Here is a 21,263-nt window from a genome sequence, read left to right on the forward strand (position 1 = left end):
CCAAACTACACTAACTCATTTGGTTGACCTTTAACCCATATTTGTGTTTAATTAAATTAACACGCTATAAAAATATTCTTCACATGTAAAGCCGCCTAACTAAACGCAATTTTTGACAACAATCGTCAACAATGGTGGAAACGGATTCCGTGACATACAAGGCAGTGTTCGTTTTCTGAGACGAAAAATTATCAATTATGGTCAATACTTCACACGAAATCATTACTGCGATGATATTGCAATAATATTTCGCTTAATATTGTTACAAAACCATAAGAATGTGTGATGTTTGTTCGGAGTTTTCACAGCTTTTACTAAATTGTAAGTTACATTGTTTCTAAATGTTGTAGTTCTCGTTCTTATGCTTTCTGTTTACGTCGAGGGCTGTAACGATAATTTTATTACAAAAACAAGTAATTTATTGGTCACGGCTATTTCAAATTCTGGTTTTAATTCTTTGTTTTTAGGTGAGGCAAGATTAACTGACGATGTTTCCCAATACCCAACTATAAGCCAATACGAACTAGAGACTGTCCTGAACTACATTATTTCTTGGCCTCAACGGTAAGAACAACTTCAATATTACATTATTGATAACAAACTAAACACAACATTGTTTTTTTTGATGTGAAAAAGCTGCAGTGTAAGGGTCTGGTTTTATTCTTATTGTACTCACATTTGAGTCAGCTGTTATGTTAAAAACACGAGTAATATAGAAAATAGTGTCACGTTTCAAGTTTTTTAAGTCTATAAACTTGGAATAATGTTTGAAATGATAAATTATTTGTGAATTGGGGTTAAGATGAAACTGTTTTTCCAGGCAATGCATGTGCTGCTACCGAGATGTAAAAAACTTTGAAAGGTTTTATTTAGTGGTGCAGAGTATTTTATGTTTGTCTGTGTGTCAACTGAAGCTACTCAAGGATGAGTTGATAGCTGCAGCTAAGACATCACCTCCTGAGGAGTGTGAGGAGAAGGCTCAGCCACCTGAATCGGCCCCACCCAGCAATGAAGAGAATAGTGATGAGCCCAAGGAGGAACAGGCTCATGTCGAACCTGAGGAGTCTAAAACACCTGCGGAGCCGAGTGAGACTGCAGAAGTTCCATCCACAGCATCAAAACCTACAGTCACTGATGATGCTGAAATCTGGTCTTTACAGCAAAAGGAAAAGCTCATGGCTATTGTCTCGAAAATTTTCCTTCTAAATTTCCCTTTATACTTAGCTTGTAAACACTCGGCGCTTAGCCGCTTAGATGACCTGTCTGCTCAAGAGATTTCAAATTTAAGTTCTTACTGTGACTTACATGATACAGAAATACCTGCATATCTACTACGTAACGTTAGCTTGTTCTGTAAGCTTGGTGGGGTGTGTGCAATGACGTCAGTATTTGAGCATGCATCGCCAAGCACGCTGCCGCTGTCCATGGCACATGCGATTGTGGCAGCTGTGGGTAATCTCAAGCTGTGGTTGAACTTTCGAGCTGTGGCACAGCTGTTCATGCCGTTGAGGAGTAAAATCTTAAAATACATGTGCAGTTTGGAGGACAAAGACCTTAGAGTACCAGCTGTGAAGTCTATGGCAGGTAAGAACAAGTTTGAGCATTAACATGCTCAAACTTGTTAGGAAGCAACAACTTCCTAACAAGTTCAGTGGTGTCAATACCATATCAGCACTACAATGAAATAAAGAATAAAGAATACTTTGAATAAAACTCGTATCTTGTTCTGTCAATCAAAAGAAAAATGTGATACCTATGTATGTGTGTGTGTATGGGATGCATACTGGACTTTTTTCTTTCAACTTTGAGTAGCAGTGTGAAATACAAGATTTATTCAAAGTAGTGACAATATCAATAGGCATGTTGACAAGTTTTTAGAACTGTATTCACGACACGTAATTATTACAAAAAAAAATATTTAAAATTTTTATTCATTAATTTTAAATACTAAATAGAGCTTAATTAGTTTAGTGTTTAAAGTTTGAGTCTAAACGCTCCAAGCTGTCACGTGACGTCACGAACAGATAAATAAACTGCTGCCAAAATATCAGTCCTAGCGTAGAATAAAAGCTGTAGTATTTAATTTATCTCTCTTTCTAAAGATCAGTATTTATCAGTATTACGTAAATATATAAGCTAAAATAATGAATAACAAGTTTTACATGTCTTATGCAGTGCCTATGTGTAAAAGAACAACAATCAAGACCCTAGAGTATAAAACAAATATTTGTTACATGATACTTACGTTGCAGTTACGAATTTTGACTTAAATGATATTGTTACTTGCGAACAATATGTATACCTATTACGTTCAGCGATGATAAAACCATTTTAAAAATGAATCACATTAACTTATTTCACACAAAAACACCTACAGTTACAATTTAAGATGAATTATTATAATACAACTAAAATTGTGAGTGCAAATATAGCGGGTGCAGATATAACTTTTTGAATTTTATTTTATTTTTGTTTCCGACAGCCAACATGGCGATGATAGTTCCATTCAGCCAAATTATTAAAAAGATTTTGGTGAAATATCATATTATATAACATTTTATTTATTTAATAACAAATAAATATATATTTTTATATCATGTAATAATATTTTTTGTACGTAATAAATGTCTATTGTCGAAATAAAAAATACATACAGTTTTTGAACATCCAAACTCTTTGGTGGTGTCGTATGGATTACGGTCAGGTTTGACGACTTGTCTGTGGTGTTTCTCATGTCATGACGTCACGCGCTCCGTTTGGCGTTTACAGTCACGTGATACTGGGCATTATTTTAAATACTTTTGATTATTTTTAATTAATTTATTACGCATATTTACACTTGCAAAATATGATTTTCAGCATTCTAATATTCCCTGCTATGGTAAAAACATAACATGTTATATATTCGCGATTCATGTCAACATGCCTATTGTTTCATTTTGAAAATTTTTCTTAAAAATTTTTCTTTAATTTTGGGTAATTTTTTGTTATGCTTTCATATATACCAGTTCTATTAACTTAATACATGACCCTTCGCCTTCAGAAATTGCAACTAAACTACACAAAAATAGCTGAAAGGTCGAACACTTTCATATACCCTATTTATATAGAATATATTAGATGCTGCTATTTTATTTTTTAACTGAATAGATTGTCTAATCAAATGTGTCGCTTAACTTTAAAGTAGGATAAATCCATTTGCTCTTCTCAGCAAATATTTACCCTATTAAACTTTCTTAACACCAAAATCGCATAATCTGACAGATGGATTTACCCGAGTTCGAAGTTAAGCAACTCAAATATATGTTTTCCATCACAATGCATTGTCTGTAACTATTCTATTGTATCTAGATTTCATGTGGGGAGCAGCGAAAGAGCCTCTAGACGCTCCTCTCACATTCGACGCGGACGGTCTAGCGCTTGCCTTCAAATACTTCAACAGCAGCACCCTTACAATGAGATTAGCAGGCGTGGCGCAGATCAACGCGCATATAGCGGCGCATAATGAATTGTGTGCGGGGGAGCCGGCGCAGGATGCTGAAGTGGCTGGCCAGCAGTTAGCATCCTGGCTTACACAGAATAATATCATAGAGCATCTATTTGGACCTAATCTACATGTTGAGGTATGATAACATTAAAGAAGTTGTTTGTTCCTGATTTACGTGTTTGCTTACCCTCTTATTATCGGTGGACCTTATGCCTTTTGTAATAAGGTCTATTGATGTACAGTTGGGAGTGTTGCTGTTTGTAAACCAATTCAGTCACAAACAAGCCTTTTCATTATCAGGTTATCAAGCAGTCCCACATGATCCTCAAGTTCCTGGCAGTGGAAGGTCGCGTGACGTCAGAGCACGTGGAACTGGTGTGGGCAGCCGCACAACTGAAACACTGCGGGCGACAGGTGTACGACTTGTTGCCCGGGTTCATACGTGCGTTGGCGCCTAAGCCGTGCACGCATCTCTACAGTTTGCTATGCTCGCTGCCGCCTAAGGAGCATACTGAACAGGTATGGTTGACCTTTGATGACACTCTTAATTTGTACTTTGTGTTCTTACGAATAAAGCCTGTATTTAATTCGGTAAAATATATTAAGGGACCAGGCTGAAAACCAGCGCTGGATGTATGTATATCTAAATCTTAATTGTCTTTATACTATGAATTATTAATTAATGTTTAAGGAATGTAAGATTTGTAGTTGCCATAAACTTTTTTTTATCTTATCTTTATCTATTTATATAACCTAAGACCGCTTCGCATGACTTGCGTCGTCACTGGAGGCTCCATACACAGTCGAGCTTGACACAAAGTCGCGCGTGACCAAGTGGTCAGGATTGGAATAATGAGTTTTCATTTGTTTTCAGAGCCTGTACTTAGCTTCGGCGTTGATGCGCGCGATGTGGTCACGCGGCGCCGCCGGCGCGGGCACCCCCCCGCCTGAGGACGCGCGGCTCAAGCCCGCCTGCAAGCCCGGACACTCCTCCAGCGAGGCCAGCGTCAGCATGGAGCAGACCAACTCTGACGACGACCCGGTACGTATGGCGTCAGCACTGATGTGGTCACGCGGGCACCCCCCCGCCGGAGGACGCGCGGCTCAAGCCCGCCTGCAAGCCCGGACACTCCTCCAGCGAGGCCAGCGTCAGCATGGAGCAGACCAACTCTGACGACGACCCGGTACGTATGGCGTCAGCACTGATGTGGTCACGCGGGCACCCCCCCGCCGGAGGACGCGCGGCTCAAGCCCGCCTGCAAGCCCGGACACTCCTCCAGCGAGGCCAGCGTCAGCATGGAGCAGACCAACTCTGACGACGACCCGGTACGTATGGCGTCAGCACTGATGTGGTCACGCGGGCACCCCCCCGCCGGAGGACGCGCGGCTCAAGCCCGCCTGCAAGCCCGGACACTCCTCCAGCGAGGCCAGCGTCAGCATGGAGCAGACCAACTCTGACGACGACCCGGTACGTATGGCGTCAGCACTGATGTGGTCACGCGGGCACCCCCCCGCCGGAGGACGCGCGGCTCAAGCCCGCCTGCAAGCCCGGACACTCCTCCAGCGAGGCCAGCGTCAGCATGGAGCAGACCAACTCTGACGACGACCCGGTACGTATGGCGTCAGCACTGATGTGGTCACGCGGGCACCCCCCCGCCGGAGGACGCGCGGCTCAAGCCCGCCTGCAAGCCCGGACACTCCTCCAGCGAGGCCAGCGTCAGCATGGAGCAGACCAACTCTGACGACGACCCGGTACGTATGGCGTCAGCACTGATGTGGTCACGCGGGCACCCCCCCGCCCGAGGACGCGCGGCTCAAGCCCGCCTGCAAGCCCGGACACTCCTCCAGCGAGGCCAGCGTCAGCATGGAGCAGACCAACTCTGACGACGACCCGGTACGTATATTACACACACTTAGCTGAACCACAGTCTATAAAATAATACACTACAATCATTCGATTAAGCCGTCTAGACACGGCAATCTGCGGGGTGAGGTGGGTGGGTCGCGCGTACCCGAGCTGCATACCCGCCATTGTTAGTAGCTCAGTACTACTTACAGGGCTAGCGTATCTTATTTTGAAATGTGCAGTTTTTTGGCTAATAGCTGTCTAAAAGTCTGTGCCATTATTGTGTTTTTGTGTAGTGTCGGCATTTACGTAAACATCAAAGTTTCAATAAGGTTTCGAATTAAGGATTAAAAAGTGGAGTTTAACAATGATGGAATTTCATATGAAAATTATATAACATACACAGGTGTAAAATCGGCTCAAATTTGATGTGATGTGTGACTTATCCATTCCCTTTTGTTATAGTGTGAAGAGCTATCCACATCGGGTGAGGAAGCGGGCCCCACGCCGCGCAAACAGAGCAAACACCAACGGGAACTCACAGGTATGTGACCCAACTACACCGTTTATATTCTTTTCACGCCACTGTTCGGAAATGTAGCAACAGATGGTCTAAAACCAAGCTGGAAAGTAGGCAATAGCTGTAGCACCTGAACCACCACTACTACAATGTTTTTATAGTTATCATCATCTGTCATTGGTGACAGTCCGCTACAGCAATGAGTATCATTTAAAACATAAAAAACAATAAAAGGTCTTTTTTTGCGCAACTTTTTCCTTCAAAAATAAAATTAGGTTATTTATAGAACCAATTTCTTGTTTAAAAAAAAAGAAATAACAAAACCATTCACTTCATTTTTTTTTTAACAATTATCCATTCAGTTCACGCTTAAGGCGTTTTTGACTTTTGTAGCTGTTTGTGGTTTTTTTAGCAAAAACGCTTCTAATTTTAGAGTCGGTTTGAAGCAAATAACAGAAAAACGCCTCTTAAAAGTGGTAAAAAAAGTAAAAAAGGCGGGATCGGAAAATACTTACTGAATTGGATAGTTTATATTGTGTTTGACTAAAAAATATAAGAAACGCGTATCTACGCTCGCTATAAAAATGAGTTCTTCTAGTGAAGAAAATCATATTCTTAAGCTGACGCCTACCGAAATTCAAGAGACAGTACAGGCAGTGGCTAGTAATTTGCTACCAGAGAAATCGCGGGCTAGTACTTATAGTTATGTAAATGTTTTCTTATTTCCTCGCAGTAGTCGTGAAAAGCACTATGTAATGCCTCGGCCGGAAACGCTAAAGATGGACTCGTATTATTCGAGGGCCTCCACTAACGTGTCGGCCCTCGAACTCACTCGTCCATCTTTTAGCGGTTTTCCGTCCTCTCCTACAATGTACTATGACTGCCTTGTCTGTTGTTTTTTTTTTTAAATCTGTAATATTTTCAGCAGAACAAGAAGAGTGGCTCCGCGAAGGGGAAGAGCTGACAAAGAAGGAATGCGCTACCCTCAAATCGTGTCAAAAGTGAGTAAATCTTTGCTAAACGTACAATTTTAAGCGTGATTCCTAAGAAACAAAATCTCTCTGGTTTAATTTTCGCTCAGCCCTATTTAAATTATGTAACACTTTGATCGCCATACACGTCAACTGACGCGCGCGGCTATAACCCAATATCAACCTTTTTGCATTCAGACAAGGTTCACGATGACGCGCTCCACACGATAGGCGTGGCGTTCAAAGACCTTTAGGTCTTTTAGGTTTTAGGTTTTTTAGGTGCTTACACCTTGTAAAAGAAAAATGGCATGATTTCACTAGACTTATACCGACCGCGATATGGACCATGCATCTTGTTCACGGGAGGATGCATGTAACTGCGTCAAAATGTCGGGAGCTCGAAAACAATACAAAAGGTAATCACGGTCCATACCCCGCGTTGATTTTAATCTAGTCAAGTGAAACTAACCGTGAATCATTCAAAATTGTTATGGCAGTGGGGAAACACGGGGACACTCCTCCTTTCGGGCTTTCTCGACTCCGTTCGGCTCAGCATTGCTCCGAGCAATTATTAGGGTTGACACAACTTGACGTCCCTTTGCGTGCACGAGCACAGATAAGATAACGACTTGAATTTTGACAATCCTTAATAACCGAAAGGGATAGTGTCATACATTAGAAAGGGACAGCATGATTCGTCCCTGAATCGCTGTCAATATTCGGTTTTGTAGGAAGTGTCCTGTCTGTACGGTAGTACTATTATTTCGGTACATGGTGCGAAGAAGGTGACAACTTGAGTCACAAAATTGAAGAAATTTGAACTTAAAATAGAATAACATAAGGTTCAAATTTCTTCAATTCTACATCTCGAGCTATCAATTTCTTCCCGCAGTGTACTATTCTGTAGGCCAAGCACATGATTGGCGCGACAGTATCTCGCGGCGAGATAGACTACCAGTCTTTTACAAGCTTTTATTTACTTTCACCTGACCGTTGTCTGTAATCAAATCTTGCAAGTTAAATTTGATCCACTTCCCGGTTTCCGATTGAGCTGAAATTTTATGGTGTCGGAATATTATGGTGTCATCGAGCTGATCTGATGGAGACCAGAGGTGGCCATAGGAACTCTGTGTTTGGGGGTTTTTAGAATTGTCTCGATGAGTATTAATTGCATGTGGAAAGAAAAGTACAGTCAGCGATAAAAGCTTGTACCAAAAAGGATTTTTTTGCCAAAAACTTATATCTATCTAAGTTAACAAAAGAGGGACGGGTAGTCTATCTCACCGCGATATACTGTCGCGTCCATCATGTGCTTGGCCTACAAAATAGTACACGGCGGGAAGAAATTGATAGCTCGAGATACTAGAATTGAAGAAATTTGAGCCTTATGTTATTCTATTTTAAGTTCAAATTTCTTCAATAGTGTATCTCAAGTTGTCATGGCTGTGGTTATGGCATGATTTGTTCGTTAGGCGCGGAAAGCGCGCAGGCAGCAGCGGCAGCGCGAGCAGCGGCGCCGAGGAGCTACTGCGGCCGCGGAAGAAGAAGCTCTACAAGAAACGGCACAAGATCAACAAGCAGAGGCACTTTCGTGAGTACTCCTCGATATACCTATACAGCAGGGATGTTGCGGATGCAGATTTTTTGACATCCGCGGATGCGGATGCGGATATTTAAAGCCTCACGTCCGCGGATGCGGATGTCAAGATTTGGTACTTAAAAAACGTCAAATATTACATTTTTAGCATTTTTTATTAAAAAAAACGAAACGTTTAGTATTTGAGCAAGAATATAGGTGCGTTTTATTTAATAAACAATAAATTGTCTGACTTTTCGGGATCTGAACGATTTCGTTACATATAATGACGCAATTACTAGCACTTACGCCGCCGCTAATACGTTCCTGTTACCGACTTGGTCGACATCCGCATCATGCGGATGCTCCGCATCGATTTTATGCGGATGCGGATGCAGATGCGGATGTTTAAAATAATGCGGATGTTCCGCGGATGCGGATGCGGATGCGAATATCTGCAACATCCCTGCTATACAGCTAAGCTCATAAAGCTAAGATTGATACTTATTGTACAAACGGCAACACTTCTGAACTGTCCATCGGTGGACCTTATTACAAAAAGCGTAAGGTGCACCGATGGACAGACAAGAGTGTGGGCGATGGGGTTTTTTAAATTGGCTGTTCCGATTCTCATAGTGGATAATTGAACATATTGTAAAATGAGAAGAGTCGTATGGTCAATGCCCATGGTCGTGTAAATACCTGGCGTGTATCTTAATTGTAAATGTAGTAACATGCGAGAACCGTTTTAAATATTATATGGCATAATCTTAAGCGAGTTTTCTTCCATGAACATAACAGTTCGGTATCAATGATCGTATAATTATCACTTTTGTACGATTTCCACCGACCGGCTGGAGTATGGCCGCGCCGGAGCGCATTTTCAATGTGCCTATAAATTATGTATAGCAGAGGCGATGCATAGTCTAATAAAACATGGTCTTCTCTTCCCAGAGTGACACAAGCCTACGTCACAATAACATGGCCGGTATATATAGCGCTGTCGCATATTACCATATAGCGCTGTCGAATGATGACGTAGGCTTGTGTCAGTCAGGTGACCTAGAAAAGACGGCAAGAGAGTACCAGGCGGAGTATATTATTATACCATGAGGCGATGGAATCCGACCGGAGCCATCCGCGTCCGCGAGCAGCCGACCGGTTTGCGGCCGTACGAATGTAAAATACGCGCCGACTCCGCCCGTTCGGTGGGAATCGTACATTACGGTTCCCCAAACAGTACCATCGCGAAATTCATTCATACCATATAAGGGTCAAACAGAAAACTGTGTTCGCGCCTTTCCTGTAGACATACACAAGAGTTAAGGACTATAAAGGTTTACAGTTCGCGCGTCTTGTCTACAGGAAAGACGCGAACACAGTTTTCTGTTTGACCCATAAATGACCCGTTGGTCTGTTATCAGCTGCTGTAGTGTTACTTACGATCTGTTCTGTCCAGTAGCAACACAACTGAAGACGGCCGACTTGGCAGAGTCCGTGTCGGAAGTCGAGGAAGAGTCGTCAGGCAGTGAGACGGCACACTGTCAGCTGTTTAGCGATAACGTGGACGCCAGGTTAGTGACAATTGTATACCATTAGATAGCTACTAGGGATGTACCGACTAGTCGGGAAAGCCGACTATCCGGCCTCATTTGTAGTCGGCGACTAGTCGGCAAAAATGGCCGATTAGTCGGCACTTTATAAGTGACAGAAAAACAGGGCAAAAAGAAATAAACAGCAAATATTTTCCTAAGCTTTTCACCTATTTTACCCAAATTCCTATTTAGGGTGCTTACGAAAATTTTGTTCGAATTATTGACAGTGTGGTCGCTTTCTTATATCCGATTCTCCGGTTGTCGTATGAAATATAGCCTTAGCTTTTTTATTTTTTAGCTTATTACCACCTTTATTGCATTTAGGTAGGGTTGTCGACGATAGGGGTAAAACGATTGTTTGTAAGTGCATCTGAACCAAATTTAGACGAACCTAAATGATCTGGCCGACTAGCCGACTAGTCGGCCGACTAATCGGCCATCCGAGCGCCGATTAGTCGGCTAGTCGGCTAGTCGGCCAAATCAATAGTCGGTACATCACTAATAGCTACCCCTCCAGTGGCGGTAAAGTAGCGACCGACAATTTCGCGCAAAATCAAAGATATGCAATATTTTAATCGCTGACCGCTTGTTGTTTACTTTGTAGTATACTTTTTTTTTTATCTATTATCTATCATTGATGACCCTGGCGATTTCGACTCACATCGTTCATCATCATCATCATCATCTCAGCCATAAGACGTCCACTGCTGAACATAGGCCTCCCCCTTGGACCTCCATACACACACATCCATACTCACATCGTTACCAGCGCTCAATTAAAAAAAAACTTAGGACAAATGACATTCTTAGACTTGTTTCCTTTAATAATTAATTTAAATTAGGATTTTAAATTTAAAATTCTATTCTTATGACCTAACCCACATTCTTCCAGCAGGAGGCTGATGGAACTGCGCCTAATGGAGAGCTACAACAAACGCCGAGGCGAAGAGGAGGAGGGCAGCGCCTCCTCCGCCATCTCTCCTCACTCGCACCGCCTGCCCGACCTCGACGAGGACGACTCGGCCTGCGAGGAGGAGTTAGCACGACTCGCCGCGCAGGTAGGAACCATAACGACAGCTTTTTTCTTGCGATCTTTTGTCTTAGTTAGGGTGCAAACATAGGGTTCAATAACAAACCTCGGGGAGAAGAGGAGGAGGGCAGCGCCTCCTCCGCCATCTCTCCTCACTCGCACCGCCTGCCCGACCTCGACGAGGACGACTCGGCCTGCGAGGAGGAGTTAGCACGACTCGCCGCGCAAGTAGGAACCATAACGACAGCTTTTTTCTTGCGATCTTTTGTCTTAGTTAGGGTGCAAACATAGGGTTCAATAACAAACCTCGGGGAGAAGAGGAGGAGGGCAGCGCCTCCTCCGCCATCTCTCCTCACTCGCCCCGCCTGCCCGACCTCGACGAGGACGACTCGGCCTGCGAGGAGTTAGCACGACTCGCCGCGCAGGTATGAACCATAACGACAACTTTTTTCTTGCGATCTCTAGTTTTAGTGCAAACATAATTAGAGGTCTTCAACCTCGGGGAGAAGAGGAGGAGGGCAGCGCCTCCTCCGCCATCTCTCCTCACTCGCACCGCCTGCCCGACCTCGACGAGGACGACTCGGCCTGCGAGGAGGAGTTAGCACGACTCGCCGCGCAGGTAGGAACCATAACGATAGCTTTTTTCTTGCGATCTCTCGTTTTAGTGCAAACATAATTAGGGTTTTTCAACCTCGGGGAGAAGAGGAGGAGGGCAGCGCCTCCTCCGCCATTTCTCCTCACTCGCACCGCCTGCTCGACCTCGATGAGGAATGAGGATGACTCGGCCTGCGAGGAGGAGTTAACACGACTCGCCGCGCAGGCATGGACTTTATTAACGTCTTGTTTCAGTGGAAAATAAATAATGTAATCCACATATAAGTTAACCGGTTTTAAATTTTGTACCAGCCCAAGGTCGAAATGTAGGATTTACGGACTTCATTGTCTGCGTGTAATAACACGAGCAAGAGTGATGAAAACTCTGTTTTGTTTGCCTAGGCGCAGTGTCTCACTGGCTACGCGGCCGGCGCGCTGTCCCCCCGCGCGCGGCCGCCCTCCCCCGCCGCGCCGGCGCCGCTGGCCTGCAACGTGGACGACGTGTGCCGCCCGGGCAACACGCTGCTCTGGGACTTGTTGCAGGACGGAGCTATTGTAAGTGTCTCCTCCCCTCCCCCCGCCCTCCCCCGCCGCGCCGGCGCCGCTGGCCTGCAACGTGGACGACGTGTGCCGCCCGGGCAACACGCTGCTCTGGGACTTGTTGCAGGACGGAGCTATTGTAAGTGTCTCCTCCCCTCCCCCCGCCCTCCCCCGCCGCGCCGGCGCCGCTGGCCTGCAACGTGGACGACGTGTGCCGCCCGGGCAACACGCTGCTCTGGGACTTGTTGCAGGACGGAGCTATTGTAAGTGTCTCCTCCCCTCCCCCCGCCCTCCCCCGCCGCGCCGGCGCCGCTGGCCTGCAACGTGGACGACGTGTGCCGCCCGGGCAACACGCTGCTCTGGGACTTGTTGCAGGACGGAGCTATTGTAAGTGTCTCCTCCCCTCCCCCCGCCCTCCCCCGCCGCGCCGGCGCCGCTGGCCTGCAACGTGGACGACGTGTGCCGCCCGGGCAACACGCTGCTCTGGGACTTGTTGCAGGACGGAGCTATTGTAAGTGTCTCCTCCCCTCCCCCCGCCCTCCCCCGCCGCGCCGGCGCCGCTGGCCTGCAACGTGGACGACGTGTGCCGCCCGGGCAACACGCTGCTCTGGGACTTGTTGCAGGACGGAGCTATTGTAAGTGTCTCCTCCCCTCCCCCCGCCCTCCCCCGCCGCGCCGGCGCCGCTGGCCTGCAACGTGGACGACGTGTGCCGCCCGGGCAACACGCTGCTCTGGGACTTGTTGCAGGACGGAGCTATTGTAAGTGTCTCCTCCCCTCCCCCCGCCCTCCCCCGCCGCGCCGGCGCCGCTGGCCTGCAACGTGGACGACGTGTGCCGCCCGGGCAACACGCTGCTCTGGGACTTGTTGCAGGACGGAGCTATTGTAAGTGTCTCCTCCCCTCCCCCCGCCCTCCCCCGCCGCGCCGGCGCCGCTGGCCTGCAACGTGGACGACGTGTGCCGCCCGGGCAACACGCTGCTCTGGGACTTGTTGCAGGACGGAGCTATTGTAAGTGTCTCCTCCCCTCCCCCCGCCGCGCCGGCGCCGCTGGCCTGCAACACGCTGCTCTGGGACTTGTTGCAGGACGGAGCTATTGTAAGTGTCTCCTCCCCTCCCCCCCGCCGCGCCGGCGCCGCTGGCCTGCAACACGCTGCTCTGGGACTTGTTGCAGGACGGAGCTATTGTAAGTGTCTCCTCCCCTCCCCCCGCCCTCCCCCGCCGCGCCGGCGCCGCTGGCCTGCAACGTGGACGACGTGTGCCGCCCGGGCAACACGCTGCTCTGGGACTTGTTGCAGGACGGAGCTATTGTAAGTGTCTCCTCCCCTCCCCCCGCCCTCCCCCGCCGCGCCGGCGCCGCTGGCCTGCAACGTGGACGACGTGTGCCGCCCGGGCAACACGCTGCTCTGGGACTTGTTGCAGGACGGAGCTATTGTAAGTGTCTCCTCCCCTCCCCCCGCCCTCCCCCGCCGCGCCGGCGCCGCTGGCCTGCAACGTGGACGACGTGTGCCGCCCGGGCAACACGCTGCTCTGGGACTTGTTGCAGGACGGAGCTATTGTAAGTGTCTCCTCCCCTCCCCCGCCGCGCCGGCGCCGCTGGCCTGCAACGTGGACGACGTGTGCCGCCCGGGCAACACGCTGCTCTGGGACTTGTTGCAGGACGGAGCTATTGTAAGTGTCTCCTCCCCTCCCCCCGCCCTCCCCCGCCGCGCCGGCGCCGCTGGCCTGCAGCGTGGACGAAGTTCCTTTTGACTTCCCTCGGTGTGACATCAATATGACTACTTGATGGGTATGGAAGCGGAGGGTGCGCCCCGCTCCCGAATTATACGCCCTGCTTCAATTCCAAATCGTCAGTCGTCACCAAATATTTTTTGCTGTACGAATGCCTACATCTTTTCAAAAGCATTTGTATAAATCATTGCCTGATTCGATCCCATTATTACAGGAGCAACTCGGCGAAGGGCTGGCTCTAGAGGCGGAGAAGGCGCTCTGCGCGCTGCTCTGCTTTAGCACCGACAAATTCATCCGGATTAAGTTCATCGAGGGGTGCCTTGATAATCTTGCCAATCACAGGTACGTTTAACACATTTTTAAAATTTCTTATAAATAAAATATGATTCTTCAAGAAGCGGGTATTTAGGGTTCCCAAGGGTCGGCAACGCTTAAGTGGCTCCTGTGATGTTGCTTATGTCCATAGGCGACGATGACCGCTTACCATCAGGCGGCTCGTCTGCCCGTTTGCTGACTATTACATTAAAAAATATATATGGTTTTAAATAGTTAAAACATTTAAAATGGGCCATTCACAAGTTTTTGTACATTAAAAACCACATAATGTATCGACCTAAATTACGACATACTGCAAGCTAGTTGTTTATCCACACATACTGGCGATCAATCCTTTTCGTAACTGTTTTTTATCAATGAAGTGTCACCAGTGAACGCATATATTTAGTATGGAAACCGCCTTTAGGAACATTACCGTTCAAATTCTCGGGCCAAATTAGCACACATACAAAATTACGCCTACATTTAAATAAGACGACGCGTTTACAGAGCCTGTAATCAAAGCTGGTAAACAAAATAATAGTCATCTTTATTACACTAATGGTACATAGCTAAGTGTAGATGAAATGCATATAATGTCAATAACTACCAATCAGCGACATTAATCCGCTAATAACCTTCTTGCTGTACGTACTGGCCGCTGAGAGTTTGCGGTTCACATTTGATTAGAATATGACTTGGACAGGGATAGGTTTATGCCATACATTGAAGAACCAGTCAAATAATTCACGTATTATAATTTAATGCAGATTAAAAGATAACTAGTTAAAATGTTGTTATGAAATGACAGACTAACTCAACATAAGTAAATATATCATTGTTGTATAAATGTATTCCGCTATAATAAGTATTTTGTATATTTTATTATAAATTTGTATGGCAGTGCGAAGTCACGTTCAGGTATAGTCTGTCCGTTTTTCTAAGATCAAGTACGCCATTGTAAATGTATGGTAAACTTGATCTTAGAATTCGGACTGGCTATACAGCCTGCAAAATTTACATGGGTACACGAATCGGGTCAAAAATATTTGAATAGGCGGAGTCACAATAAATCCCCACTTTCAGTTCCAATGGAAATATTTTATATGTATATAGCCGGTCAAGCAAGTTTGTCAGTAGAAAAAGGTGCAAAATTAAAATTTTGTATGGGACCACACCCATTCGCGCGCTTACATTTTCTAAATTTGCCGCTCTTTTATACTGACGGAAATGGCTTGAGAGAGAACCTACATATATGTGACGGTAGAGGGTGGATTCGAATGATCAACATTTTCAGATAATGTGTGTATTTGTTAAATTAATTCAGTGGAAGTGTATCTACATATAGGAGACCGGGTATGATTATCCCACGAGTTATATCTCATGAATAGAACATATTCTAGATATCTTTCCAGCATCCACTTAATTTCATGTCTCTATAATTGGACAGCTTTTTTCCATAGTTCTCTGCGAATAGCATCTTGTGGGAATCTGAATGGAAAGTAATGTAAAATGATAATATCAAATTTGATTATGAATTTGAAAGAATGAGGTAGTTTTTTTACAGCTCCGTCTCATGAAATAAAAAAGGAAAATACAAATCTGTAAGAAAGAATTCATTACCTACTACATTTATAATTATATAGAAAATACCTAAACCAAGTACAAGTTAATAAAATAGTCTACTTCATTTGGCATAACACCATCCCTATTATCCTCGCAATTTAAAAAGTCGTATGTTGTTATAAAAGTCGTATGCAGTTGTTACGTTTTAGCTTAGCACGGTAGTATTGAAAACAAATCGTCATGTTTATTCCAAATTTTACTGAAGTTATCTGTTTACTACAAGTGAAAAGTGATTCCACTATCCTTGGTATGAACTAAAATAACTTCTGCACCACTTCACGACACATGAAGACATTTTTAATTACAAAAAAACGTTGTTTTTATAAATCAATTTGGCCATCCGTCACTGACTGTCATCTCGGACGAACTGATGTTGCGAATCGAATAGTTTGTAAGCACCGCCTACAATCGAATAGTTTACGTTGGGTCATAACTGAGCGGACAGAATACTTCCATGTATATCAGTTCGCTGAGTGTCACTTAACACTCGATCACATTCAGGTTTTGGCCGGCCATTTTAACATTTCGGAAACAAATTGTAACCGAATTGTATTTTGCCCCGCGCAGGTCTGTGGCAGTCTCGCTTCGTCTGTTGCCGAAGTTATTCTCATCATTTCAACAACTGCGCGGAATGGATATGCATCAGGTAATATTCTAGATGACGTAAAGAATTACCCCCTTATTCATACAACTTAGAATTGTATTGTTAAATGTGACGTCCCACGGGTAAGATACCTTATGGCGGTTGGCGCTTACGCTATTATTAACGCCGCTTGAATATTATTGCGGCGCTATCTGCCGTAAGTGCCAGCCGCCATAAGGTACCTTTTACTGTGGAACGTCACAAATAAAAAATAGCTTTATATTTTACTAAATGACACAAATTTAAAATTAGGTATTTCCAATAAAATAAGTTTGACAGACGTTATGAAACCACTGTTTTATTTTGCAAAAATGGTTCTGAAGCGCACAGTATCACTTTTATACATGGTTGTCTCCAAGCGTATAATAGGAATTATTGCTATTTATTTTGAATCTTATTACAATGTGCACAAAGGTTGCAGTAACTGGCATTTTCTATCCAGGTGGTAATGTGGGCAGAGCGCGAACGCGGCATGATGCGGTTATTTCTCGAAGACCTGCGTCACTACGTGTCCCAACCGCGGGCCGCGGGCGAGGCGGCGCATTACGCGCATATCACAGAGCTTACTGTTCGACTGCACTTCCTCACTGCCATCTTCTCGCCCGTCGGGTCGCCGCAGCACTTCCGGTAAGACAGCTTCCCTACAGATACTGACTAGCGACTCGCCTCGGCTTCGCACGGGTTGACAAATTATACACCTAAACCTTCCTCAAGAATCACTATTGATAGGTGAAAACCGCATGAAAATCTGTTCAGTAGTTTTTGAGTTTATCGCGAACAAAATATAAATACACAAACAGACATACGCGGCGGGGGACTTTGTTTAATAAGGTGAAGGGATATTTGTATTGACTGATACTGATATTAACTGACCCACATATATGAAAAAGGGATATTTGAGATATGTTATACCTCTACAGGATTTTTATTTATTTATTTATTTAAACTTTATTGCACAAAGTATATACAAAAATGTACAAATGGCGGACTTAATGCCAAATGGCATTCTCTACCAGTCAACCATAGGGCCAAACAGACATCTACAATTGGTGCAGAGAGAGAAATATACTTATTCAGTGAATAAAAAAAAGCAAACTATACATATAAACATTTCTTGCAGCGAAAAGTGTTTCGCATTGTTGTCTGCTTACCGAAAGGTGCAGCGTGGGTAGACCCCCCACAAGGTGGAGTGACGACCTGGTAAAGGTCGCGGGAGTCCGATGGATGCGGGTGGCGCAAGACCGGTCATTGTGGCACTCTTTAGGGGAGGCCTATGTCCAGCAGTGGACGTCCTCTGGCTGATATGATGACGATGATTGTGGTCTGCCTGCATATCAGTTCATTCGGTTCACAGTTCACAATCAACTTTTATTTTATCTTAACAGGTTAACAGTGGATCAAGTAGAAGAGCTATGGCAGTGCCTGGTGGTCCGCGGCACACCAGAGTGCGCGGACTGCCTCTACTCCTGGCTGCTGTCGCACACCAAGTCGCCCGAGCAGCACGCGCTGGGCCTCGACGCGCTCCGGTTCCTCTTCATCGAGAAGATGCCCACCCTGGACCCTGAGGTACTACCATAGAGAAAGTATAAATAGTTAGAATATAGTGCTCAATCCATACATCAGTTTACGTACCAAAATGACTATTATTTTCGCAGTCGATACTTGAATTCTTTAGTGTCGCGACTCACGAAAATTGTATTGAACAACAATTTACAACTAGGAATAGGAGCCGTCAGATTTTTGGCACGAGGCGTAAATGTGTCGTTTATGCTTCCGATGCAGCCCATAAGATGGCAGAACCTACTATGCACAAGGCAGACCCTCCAACGCGCACGGTCCCTATAGTTCATGCAAGGGGCCTATAGATGAAGTGACGTTTGGTTTTTGTTGAACAGACGATAAGCATCATGGGCCTCAGCCTGTACCAGCAGCTGTGCAACCTGGCGCGGATGGCGCTGGGCACCGGCGGCACCGGCGACGCGCACCCGCACACGCTCGCCATCGACCACCTGTGGAAGATCGCTCTCCGCGCCAACAGCACCGGTATGTAACCTGTGTATGGCTCCTGTACCAGTTGGCATTATCATTGGGCCTACATAATAACTGTCGTAACATGATGGTATCTAAGGATCCCACGTCTGACATTGAATTCATTACAAACATCATAAGTACTCGTCAATATGCTGCTATTCCGATGTCCCAACTCTGTCGTCGCATACACTATACAATAAATTTTCTACCTCAACACTATAAGATTTTTTCTTAGTAGCTTCACATTTTTATAGATTTACTAGTAAAGGTAGACGTCCACAAGGCCGCATCGCACGCAACAAAAAATATTCTTTATATAGAAAGCCAAGTGCGTCCACAGATCCGCACCGTGGCACAGCCGGATCTTATTATTATTATTTATTTATTTTAATCTTTATTGCACAATATAACAAATAAAGTACAAATGGCGGACTTAATGCCTAAAGGCATTCTCTACCAGTCAACCACCAGGCTAAACAGAAACAGTAGTAGGTGCAGGCATTAAACAAAAAAAAACGCAGAATAGGTAACTTAAGACATAAAAAAATAGCGATATATAATACATACTAACGAAAATAAACTTACATATACATACTATAATTAAATAAACTTACATATATATTACTTTATGTACCCAGTGCAAAGAATACTATGCCTACGATGGACAATCTTGTATGGCCCAACAGTAGCGGAAATTAAGAGAAATAAAAATATTGAAGTACTTTCATCGAAAACATCTGATGATATAGTCCATCAACACGTGGCATTTGCTATTTCTTTTGTTTACAGTCAACTAACTTCTAAACTTCGTTCCAGACGTTTCCATGGGCGCCATTCAATACCTGAACAGCTACTACATGGGCCAGCAATTACTACAAGAGGACGACTTCGTCTCCAAGTGCATGTTCCATCTCTCCTCCGCAGCCGAGAGGCTCATAGTGAAAGAGCAGGACGGCGAGAGCTCGATACCGTCCATGACGTGCGAAGAGAAGACAGAGACGGAGAAGGTTCCGGATAAACAGAACATCTATGAGCATATGACGGAGGATGCGGCGTTGCAGTGTGTGCAGAGGGCGCTGCTGTTGTTGAAAACACATTTGGATACATTTAAAAGAAGGTGTGTTTCTAAAATACTTGTTTCTTAGCTTGGGGTTATAGGAACTAGATAAACATGTTAGCCACAGATTACTATTTTAGGATATAATTTTGTGCAGGTTATTACGACTGCTATGTACCATGAACTCCTAACTAATATTTTCAGTAATACACATTTTCATTCATTTAGTAAAATTAGTTAGGAGTTCATGGTATGTACTTCGAATCGTCGTCGATTAGAGTACATAATTATGTAGTACACATACCTAATTTGATTGAACAACTTTTTGACGATCTATCTAAATTTTCATGGTATTTCTGGTCGTTAAAAATTGCTCTCGAGAGCCAGATCTCAAATAGCCAGAAATATCATCATAACCAGATAGATACTTCATCAGTAATGTTTCCAATGAAAAGGCGGCTGATATGCTTTGATATTGACCTCGCAACAGATTATAATCAGTCGTTTTTTGCCCTAGATATGCATATCACCTCCGCCGCTGGGCGCTAGCGGAGTCCGGAGCCTGGGAAGGCACGGGCGGAGCCGGCACGGTCCGGCTTACTTTACAACCGGCCGGCGCCGGGCCTCGTGCGTCGCTGAGCTTACACCACTCCGACCTTGTCGCACATCTACGTGCCCACGTTCACTGCTGGTGGGAGCGACAGGTAACTCTACCACAGATAAACATGTGTTATATATTAATGCACAGGCAGCTTATTGCTGATACGTATACATTTTAATCCTGTATTTGTGTTTTGTCCATATCTAAAATGAAATGAAATGATAATCTTTATTTTCAGGCAACTATTGCATAATTAAATACCTTAAAACTACCATACATATTTTTATAAAATATATCTTAAAACTAAAAATACACAATTATGAAAAATATGAAATAAAATAAAATCATTTATTTATTTAATTTGCACTGATTACGGATTCCGCCACACTTTCCACACTTTCAAGTTTCAATACGCGGTTATACAGGAAGTGTCGTCTAGGGTTGCTACTACTCTGCGTCCGTGTTATATGTTGAGTCTATTATTGAAAACTTTTACTTTGAATTTGCTACAAGCGCTATTTTTATTATTTAGATACAAGGCGAGGAGGGTGTAACGGCGCTGGCGACGGACGGCCCGCTCCGTATGATCACACAGGGGCAGGAGCTGACGATAGACTACGACGAGAGGACGCTTTACGACATGGGGTTTAAGGACAACCAGGTCAGTTACCATTATGTTTAGATACAAGGCGAGGAGGGTGTAACGACGCTGGCGACGGACGGCACCAAGTTTTTCCGTTCAACCTACCCGTTTAAGTTTGTTCGTCTGTGTCTTTTTCTATTATGTGGTATCCACAAAATATTAACCAATGCTGCTTCTATTTTCTGTATTGACAGCATTCATCCACTGTATACGAATATAGACACGTCCAGATCAGGAGCCGATTGCATATTAACTTGTTACTAATAATATTAGCCGAGGTCTCTTTCCAATTCCTTTGATTAGAAAGAGTCTTCCAAAGGTCCATTTGCGAACCGCACGCACACTGCACTACGAGTACAAATGGCGCCTAGCTTGCCAGATTTCCATACGCCTTAGGGCTCATTTAGACGATGCGAGAACTCGTACGCGAGTTTCATTACATTGCGGGCTTTGATCGGTCG

At 44.8% G+C, this 21,263-nt stretch overlaps 1 protein-coding gene across 1 annotated transcript in view; it reads left to right on the forward strand.

The window, feature by feature from the left end:
• Window positions 1–113: 113 nt before the first annotated feature.
• Window positions 114–21,263, forward strand: part of LOC134673624 (ubiquitin carboxyl-terminal hydrolase puf) — a 76,658-nt gene continuing 55,508 nt past the window's right edge. The window contains exons 1-23 of the mRNA XM_063531623.1: window positions 114–321; window positions 468–564; window positions 821–1,584; window positions 3,352–3,623; window positions 3,788–4,006; window positions 4,362–4,529; window positions 5,799–5,877; window positions 6,779–6,854; window positions 8,297–8,415; window positions 9,860–9,974; window positions 10,888–11,053; window positions 11,104–11,253; window positions 11,304–11,428; window positions 11,512–11,644; window positions 12,022–12,174; window positions 14,101–14,228; window positions 16,395–16,473; window positions 16,913–17,097; window positions 17,856–18,036; window positions 18,366–18,513; window positions 19,318–19,618; window positions 20,076–20,262; window positions 20,692–20,820. Of these exons, the coding sequence (XP_063387693.1) occupies window positions 279–321; window positions 468–564; window positions 821–1,584; window positions 3,352–3,623; window positions 3,788–4,006; window positions 4,362–4,529; window positions 5,799–5,877; window positions 6,779–6,854; window positions 8,297–8,415; window positions 9,860–9,974; window positions 10,888–11,053; window positions 11,104–11,253; window positions 11,304–11,428; window positions 11,512–11,644; window positions 12,022–12,174; window positions 14,101–14,228; window positions 16,395–16,473; window positions 16,913–17,097; window positions 17,856–18,036; window positions 18,366–18,513; window positions 19,318–19,618; window positions 20,076–20,262; window positions 20,692–20,820 (4,017 nt within the window). The 5' untranslated portion in view covers window positions 114–278. The remainder of the gene's footprint in view (window positions 322–467; window positions 565–820; window positions 1,585–3,351; window positions 3,624–3,787; window positions 4,007–4,361; window positions 4,530–5,798; window positions 5,878–6,778; window positions 6,855–8,296; window positions 8,416–9,859; window positions 9,975–10,887; window positions 11,054–11,103; window positions 11,254–11,303; window positions 11,429–11,511; window positions 11,645–12,021; window positions 12,175–14,100; window positions 14,229–16,394; window positions 16,474–16,912; window positions 17,098–17,855; window positions 18,037–18,365; window positions 18,514–19,317; window positions 19,619–20,075; window positions 20,263–20,691; window positions 20,821–21,263) is intronic.

The sequence above is a fragment of the Cydia fagiglandana genome, chromosome 18 (assembly GCF_963556715.1).
Source record: "Cydia fagiglandana chromosome 18, ilCydFagi1.1, whole genome shotgun sequence".
Lineage (NCBI taxonomy): Eukaryota > Metazoa > Arthropoda > Insecta > Lepidoptera > Tortricidae > Cydia > Cydia fagiglandana.